The sequence below is a fragment of the Episyrphus balteatus genome, chromosome 3, assembly GCF_945859705.1.
Source record: "Episyrphus balteatus chromosome 3, idEpiBalt1.1, whole genome shotgun sequence".
Classification (NCBI taxonomy): Eukaryota; Metazoa; Arthropoda; class Insecta; order Diptera; family Syrphidae; genus Episyrphus; species Episyrphus balteatus.
In genome coordinates this window covers 129,477,450-129,486,375 of record NC_079136.1, presented here as the reverse complement: position 1 = coordinate 129,486,375, position 8,926 = coordinate 129,477,450, and the positions used below count along the sequence as shown (strand labels likewise).

The window sequence follows — 8,926 nt, the reverse complement described above, 5'->3', positions numbered from 1 at the left end:
TAATAGAAACTTTATTTGGATTGCAAAACATCGTCAACTAGTCCTAAAATGAACTTTTGATTTTCCCCTTTTAATAGAGGTTAAAAAGACTTTTCTTTGATAAATTTTTTACTAACATTCCTGAAAAAAATTAAAAAAAGAGTTTTAATTATTGTTGTATCAAACAAGAATGGTCTTCTCATTGCTTCAAAACTTTAAACCAGAACGTGATTCCATGCTTCAACCCCGATGAGCAATTTGTCAAAAACTTAGTTTGGATTCCACAATAATGGTAATTAGACCTCAAACAAATTTTTGGTTTTTATTTGTTTATAGAGCTGATTGAAAACTTTCTTTTGATATTTCACCTAATGAATTTCAAATAAATAAAAAAATATATTTTTTTATCAATTTCTTGACCATTTGTGTCGATGTTGCTCTGAATGTGTGATATGACATTGTTGTACATTCTAAAATATCCTCCAATCACTTAGTTTAGTTGATTTTCTAGAACAAAATAATGAATTAAAAGTTCTATATTCAAATTACAAAAAATAATGAAATCAATGAATACGTTCCACACGACTTAAAATCCAACTTACAAGGATATTGACAAAAACATTTTTGTAAAACATATTCTCAGACTTCAAATAATGTGATAAAATCTCATTTATATCAAAATAATACCAAATAATTCACAAAACCAATAGAAATATACAACAACATCTATTTCTCCTCCAAATACGTTCCACACTGTATAACGTCCACAATATTCGTCCGTTACAAACCAAATAAATCACCTTAGTGTCACTAGGTATTTATTAAACGAGTAAAGGAATGTAATATCCAATAAACGGATAATTATTTCCACCAATCTCCCTTATTCACAATACACCCCTCTCTTTATGTACAACTGGATAGAGAATACTCACTGGCCAACCGAAAAATAATAATATACAATTTTTTTTTCTACTTACTTCTAAGGATCGCTATCATCCTCGTCATCAAATGAATTAAAAAAGAAAGAAACAAAACAAAACATAGACAAATAGTTATACGCGAAAAAAGAAATAGACGAATAAGATGAAGGTACTGAACCGGAATTCAATTGTAGACAAATAAATTCCCCCACCCCATGGATTTTTCTATGGAAGGGGTTGAAAAACTCTACCATATCAACCACCATTAAGTTCTGGTCTGTGTTTGTGTGTAGTTATGGTTGGTTTGAAAATTTTATACAATTTTCTCAAATATCTTGTGTTGAGTTGGAGAATATCCTTTTGCATTATTTACACCTATATCAACAGGTAATGCTTGCTTTACACTCGCACACACAACCAAATGACCTTCAAGAGTGAGCACGAGTAGGTTTTGGTATCGGTGGTATCTGGTATGGTTATGGTATTCGTATAATGCTCAGAGTTGGGAGAATTGGAAAAAATGGAGAGAATGAAATTGAGTGCGAAACAAGTTTATTCTCCTCCTGCGTGCTGTTAAACATACACACATACATCTCACAGGATATGCGAGTATGAAAGTTTACAAAAAAAATCATTTTTTTTTGTTTCTTTTTCTTTTGGGTGTATATATGATGACAGGATATCTAGATCTAGAAATCCTGTTCTAGAATGACCAGTAATTTTTGTAAAAATTTCGTTGGTCCAGACGATGGAAAATCCTTTGATTTGAAATCCTTGCTAGCCTCTAGTCGACTTTTGACAATTGTGCGGGAATGATCTTTTCGTGAAAAGGAAGGAATTTTATTTTTACGCTCGCTTGTTGAGAGGAGATTTTTTTATTTTTTTTTTGTTAATCGTTTTGTTTTATATATTTGCTTGTTGCTTGTTATTGCCTATTTTGTTTCTTGTTATCCTTGTGTGCTTTTGCGGGGGCCAAAGCAAATTCATACCACCCCATTTGTGTTTTTTTTTCTTTCGTTAAAATTAAATTTAATTTTTTAAAAATTAATTTTGAGAAAGTTATGATAGCTGAGCTTAAAAATTCCAAAAATTATACAATGCAAGAGGATGCCGGTGATATTAACGCCGCCACTATACCAACATCAAACATCAGCCAGCTACCTATTATCATCAAAGACGAAAGGATAACGACGAATATTGGAGCTACTCCTATTCCAGCTGCTACTGCTGCCTCATATTCACGTCAGGTGGACTTTAAGTATGAAAGTGAAAGCAGTTGTGGCGGCTGTGAATCGACATCAACATCGACGATGACTACGACGATGACGACAACATCGTCGTCGTCGACGATGTCGATGTTGAGGACGACGACTCCAACTCCGACTCCGACAAATTACAAACGAAAGTTGATGTACGCTTTTGGCCATGCTGGTAGTATTGGTGCTGGTTATGATGATGATGGTTATGGTGGAGCAAGTAGTGGTGGCGGCGCTAGTGTTGTTGGCAAATTGGAAAAGGATAATATGGAAATGATGGCAACAACATCAGCATCAGACCAAATGCATCCAGAGTGTAAGAAACTCAAGCTGTTTGCCGAAAAGGAGCAAATGTTTGAGGTAAGTTTATAATTGTTTTTTAGTCGATATTTTGTCAAAAATAGGAAAAAGGATGCATCTTTGTTTAAATATTCGTTTTTATTTGAATGTGGAAAATGTTTTTTTTTTTTATTTGTTGTTAAGTTTAAGTAATACGAAATGATGAATTGAATTTGAATTCCGCATTTTGAAATTTTTCAATGAATTCTAAATGAAATGAAAGTTGCAGGTTAAACAATTTGTTTTCTTTTATTCTTTTATTACAAAAAACACGTGTTTATTTCTTTCGCATTCTTCGAAGTTTTTCTTTATTCGATTTGGTTCCGAAAGTGTGATATGACATTAAAATACTGTCATACATAGGAAAATATTCTCTATTAACTCAGTTAAATTATATTTCTAGAAGAAAAACATAAATCCACTTTGTTTAAGAAGTTTAAAGTCAAGAAACTAAAAACAGTCAAATAAATTAATACATTCCACACGATCTTAAATCGAGCTGATAAGGTACTTAACGAAAATATTTTTCTAAAACATATCCTCAAATTTTCACAAATGTATTTCCATTTGAATTCTTTCAAAGAATCCACAAAAAAACACTTAAAATATACAACAACTTCTATTTCTTCTTAAATACGTTCCACATGGTATAACTTTCACAATATTCTTCTGTTACAAATCAAATAAATCATTTTACTGTCTTTTATTACTCATTAAAAGTTATATCCAATAAAAAGACACCTAGTAAATGCTTGTCTTTCATAACTCTCGTTGTATGCTGTTGCATTGGTTTCTCAAGGCTTGTGCTTTAAACATTACAATACTAAATTTTTCTATGAATCCTTAAAGTTCAGCACAGAGTTTAAATCCTAATTAAAATCGCCAACTTGGGTAGATTACAGATAACTTAAATTTCAAAAGCAATTTTATAGCTAAAAAAAAGTTTTCGATTTGTCCTTTTTTATCAGGGTACAAATAGATAGGAGTATTAGGGTGCTTCTTATATGGTCGAAAAAATCTTTTTTTCGATTTTTTAATGTGACACCCCTGCATTATGTTCTACCATATAAGCATAGTATATGGTATTTTTTTCCGATTTTAATATTAAAATTTAGGGGTGGCTACCATTCACTAAAGATTTAATTAAAAAAAAAGATTAATTTCAACAATTTTTTTTTTTTTGTTACAATAGGTACAAAGTACGCATAAGACCCGATTTTTCAATCTTCTAATAAACAGTCAGTTAACTGTCCGTCGAAAAAAGATATTAGGCTCATAAACAATCAGATAAAATCATTGAATTTTTCAATTAAGAAAGATCACTCAATTAGCTATTCCATAGAATAACACAAAAAAAAATGTCAAATTCAAAAATATTCAAAATTAAACTTCATTTTTATTCCGCTGTATTTTTAACAAAATTTCTTTCAAAACAGTTAAAGATTTAATATAAAGTACTTAATTGATTACAAATTTAAAAATTTTATGAGAAAAAAAACAACATTTGGTGTATTTTTCAAAACTTTGAATTGTGGTACCGACCCTTAGAACGTGTTTAAACTGGACCAAATTTTACTTAATTTATATTTAAGGCAGGAAGAACAAAATTAAAGGGTGTCCCATTTAAATTTCGAAAATTGATTTTTAAGAAGCACCCTAAGGAGTATATTACTTTCAATTTTGTCTTCGAATCCAAAAAAGGTATCTAAATTTTTCAATTATTGGGCAGTTCTTTCTTGAAATGGTTCTTCAAATGTTTTCTAATAGATAATGATCCTGTAAAAGTGTAGGCTGTTCCATAAATCTTATATTTTTGGGCTTGAAAACCTGCTTATTGAATTGAATTGCAGACTTATCTTGCTGAAAGTCACTGTAAAATTGTAGTTCTTGCCATTGAACTCTCAGTTTTTGAGAGGATCATTACAAATGAAGAGTATAAAGGTGCACTATACCATCACTTATTACTCCGATGTTAAACTTCGAAGAACTTTATTTATATTATTATAAATTATGAAATTGCTTTTTGAAAATATTTAAACTTGGGGCAAAAATGCGTGATAAAAATTCTGCCTTTGGGTAATTCCATGAAAAAGTGGACACGAATTTGGAACAAATTATGCAGTTTTTTTTACTTTTTGTAATAGCAAATTACTATTTACAAACGGTAACACTTTATGCAAGTTGCAAAAAGATTCTTTGTTGTATTCCCTTATGGATAAAAATTAAATTCAAGGAGAATAAATAATCTTAAAGCATTTTTAAAGCATAATCTGCCAACTACAGAAGAATTTCACATGAAAATGACGGAAAAACAAGCCCACAGAAAATTGGATGAATCTAATAGTGACCATGACAATATGCCCTCGTGATTGCTAAAATAAATTAACATTTAAGCAAGCTTCGTTACACAATATTCGATTTAAAAAAAACTTGAGTGAAAATGCATCTTTTCTTTACTTTTGGAACCACAAATCGCAGGTAACATGAGTTACCAAAATAATGTAGCGTGAGTTACCTAAACATTTCAAAATTTTTCCTCAAAATATCGAATAAATGTTTGGTTTTGTCACTAATATTAAAAGTTTGTAATTTTTTATGTATGGAATCTTCATTTAAAACAAATTAAAATTCTTAATTTCGCAGAAAAACTTCATACTGTGGGACTCTTAAATCTCGTGTCCGATTTTTGTAACGTGAGTTACCATCATACTTTTATTTATCCCAAGCAAATACTAAAATTAAAGAAAATTTTTGTTGTTAATTATGAAAGTAATGGTTATGCTCCGTTCATGGATAGTAAATTCGTATCAATTTATATTAAAATTAACAAAAAAAAAATTATTTATGTATCGGAAATTTTTGTGAATGTAACGTGAGTTACCATGGAATTGCCCCTTTGCTAAGATTTTTGCATTGTCAATTTGTTAATTTTTTTTAGAGAAACACCTTTCAAACGATGATGTTTTATACTTCATAAGACCAAGTTTAAAAAAAAATGCCGTTTTTTCACATTTTTTTGACATTAACATCGATTTTATTCATATTCTTGGTCATGCCACTATTCAGACAATTTTCAACCGATTTCATAAAGAATTCGTTCTTTACACAAATCACATGTTTTATAAATTGTTTGAAAAGTCTTAATGTTTTTTTTTATAAAGTATGTAGGAGTAGGTAGATGAAAAAAATGCAAAGTTCGTTTGCTGATTAGTCTCGATATAATTTTTTAAGATTTTACCTGGAGCAAGTTTGCCCAAAAGTAGGTACATATCATTAAATTTGTGGGTTATGTGGCAACCTTGTGACTTTTTCGTTTATGTTTATCACACATTTCTCGAAGAAAATTGGCCTCAAAGTTAAAAGTTATCATGGACAAGAAAATATTAATGCCAAAATACTTTTTGATGCCTATTAGGGCAGTGAATTTTGAAAAAAAAATATGAAAATTTTTATTAATATATTTTCATATATTTTAGTTGACATAGAATAGTTAAATTTTAATCTATTATAAGATAACATTTGCACAGATGTTTTGAATGATATTTCTATATTTATGACAATTTAAACACAAAGTGATCAAAACCAAACAACTGCGTTACCTAATGAAATTTCAGTTTTATTTGTAAAATCATCTAATTAAACTCTCTGATATTCCTTTTTGAAACTATAGGAACAACTTAAGCCTCCTATTAAGATAAATCACTGAAAAATTAATTTCAATTAAATATTCTTAATAGTTTATTACCAAAAATCAGCTTTAAATACCACTGCGGCAACAAGATAAACCACAATGCTACCGTGTTTTGCAAACAATTGAATAAAAATTTGGGTTTCAAACTTGTAAATGTAAATGATGTTAATTTTATAACTCAATATAGTTTTTCTACTAATTTGTACTTTTTCTTCAAGAAAAATGCAATTCAACCAATGGGACAACTTTTTAGGCACTAAATAATATTTTGACCCATTAACAGCCTTTAAAATTTAATATCTCTACTACCAAAATTAATAATCAACATTTTTTAAATGCAGTTACAAAAAATAACGTTTTCCCTAAAATAAATAAAATTTCCAAGCTTCTACCATTAGTATTAATTGAGAAATAATCATTTGCATGAATAAAGGCATACCAAAGTAAGCGTTTTCTTAAATCATTGCTAAGTGGTTTAACCTTTGCAGATAGATCATTCATTTTTGTATTAGAATTTATCCAAGAATCGCGCCTTAATTTGTTTGTATTTTATAACGGGACACCCTGTAAAATGAGCTGGTATTGATTAGAAAGCCACAGTTTCTGGAAATCATTTTAAAATTACATACATATATTCTTTTCAGCAATTTCAACCATGGGCCCTAAAAACTTATGGCGATCAAGCAAAAACGAAAACAATTACTCTTCGCAAGAAAGCTCGAATTCTCAAGGCACTTGAAGGCAAAGAACACAGTAGACCTGATAGTTCAAAATTTCGTTTTTGGGTGAAATCGAAAGGTGAGTTTTAACAAAGAATCTTAAAAGTTTAACAAATACCTATATCTATTCATTTTATCGTTAAAAGCTTTCACAACAAAACGGCCAGAGTGTTTTGAGAATATACCTGACTATCCTGCAAGCAGTAATACTGAATACCCAAATAATATTGATCTTTTTGTTGCTTCAACAACGAAGGTAAGTTTCAAACTATAAATACTTCTTAAAGACACTCTTATCACCTAATCCTTGTTTTTTTTTTCAGGACTTTGGACAACGAATCTACCGCAAAGTAGCTGTTGTTGAGGAATTCTTTAACATAATCTACAACATTCACGTGGAAATGGGAGGTCGTAGCGGTAGACATGCAGGCCAAAAGCGAACTTATCGCATTGTAAGAGTTTGTATTAGAAAAAAAAACTAACAAAAATTAACAATAAATCCTTCCAATCAACTTCTTACTTATTTGATCTTCTCTACATTCCAGATTACCGAAACGTTTGCCTTTCTACCACGTGAAGCAGTTACAAGATTCCTTTCGGCTTGCCCAGAATGCAAAAAAAATCTCCGCCCTCTCTCTCCGGGTCGTCGTTCACCCGCCGACGATGAGATCCCCAATGAGAGTTCTTCCGAAATCGATGTTCTTAATGTTTCCTCCCAAACTGAGAGCTCGATTGAAATTCCCAAATCATCAACTCCTGTTAGCAGAGTTGAAACAACCCAACCAACAACAATAACACTGCAATATCGAAAAAAACTATCCCCAAATCCTAGCATGATCTTCCCCAAAGAAGAGTTGAAAACTCCCACCGACTTTTCTTCTACCGCCTCCTTTACTTATCCCCATGCATTACCCAAAATTCGTGTTAATCCAACTTTGCAGACACAATTCCATGGCCCTGAACCGGTTCGGAATGGAACACCAGCTTCCAGTACTGCACCTTCCATCGCCACCAATAGCCCTCAAATGAACTTTGGCATGTTGAATCGGGAGAGTCTGATAAGATACTACGAGTTCATGAGGATTCTCTATGGTCAGTCAATGCCATCTCAGCCACCTGTCAAAAGTGGTTCCCCTGCCAAGAAAGAACCATTAGAAACAAAGCTACTGATTCCTCAAGAAACTACCAATCTGCAATTTGATGAAAAACCAACAACCAGTGCTGCAAGCTTGGCAATTCATTCCGAACCGGTCCAAGAGCCCCCCTTTTCCACCCCATCGTCCTCCTCTCAACAGGTATGTGCAATTAATCTGTCAAAATCTTTTTTCAGCGACGAGCCATCAGCTTCAACATCACTCCATCAAGATGTGCCGTCTCAAAAAAATCAACAAGATATCAAACCATCTTGTTCATCTGAGCTTCTTTTGGAACCAATGCCAACTATGGTACCACCTCAGCCGGTACAAGTCCCTGGTCCTCCTGTAAAACAAGAACTTCAAACCGAACAAACACAACAACTTGATTTAAGAAAACTGAAACCCATCACGTCGACCTATCTAACTCTCACTCGAAGCATGGGCCTAAGCGATGCTGATGCTTTGATGTTAGACGACTTGGTGAGTAAGGACTTTAAATATACTTTATAAGTTAAAAAAAAATCAATTTGTTACCATTTATTTTATTATTACTTATTTTTTTATTTATTATTATTATTATTGTTAAATTTAAGTTTAATTTTTAACTAAACGGATTTTTAATATTTTATTACGTTTTTTTTTCTTTTTTATTACGGATGAGCTTTCTTGACGCTATTTAATAAAAAACTTGAATAAATCAAGATGCTTCGCTTCATCATGCTTCAATATAATAATAGTTTATTTAATGCTTCAAATTAATTTTTATTATTATTATAGTTGCTTAAATTTGTTTATTAAGTTTGATTTTAGATAAAAAACCTAAAAAAAAATATAATTAACTTTATTAATTTATTTTTTTTTCTTTAAATAAAAATTAAAAATTTAT

At 31.0% G+C, this 8,926-nt stretch overlaps 1 protein-coding gene across 1 annotated transcript in view; it reads left to right on the top strand.

The window, feature by feature from the left end:
• Positions 1 to 1,966: 1,966 nt before the first annotated feature.
• Positions 1,967 to 8,926, top strand: part of LOC129914146 (nucleolar protein 4-like) — an 80,961-nt gene continuing 74,001 nt past the window's right edge. The window contains exons 1-5 of the mRNA XM_055993228.1: positions 1,967 to 2,515; positions 6,830 to 6,983; positions 7,051 to 7,160; positions 7,228 to 7,356; positions 7,450 to 8,520. Of these exons, the coding sequence (XP_055849203.1) occupies positions 1,997 to 2,515; positions 6,830 to 6,983; positions 7,051 to 7,160; positions 7,228 to 7,356; positions 7,450 to 8,520 (1,983 nt within the window). The 5' untranslated portion in view covers positions 1,967 to 1,996. The remainder of the gene's footprint in view (positions 2,516 to 6,829; positions 6,984 to 7,050; positions 7,161 to 7,227; positions 7,357 to 7,449; positions 8,521 to 8,926) is intronic.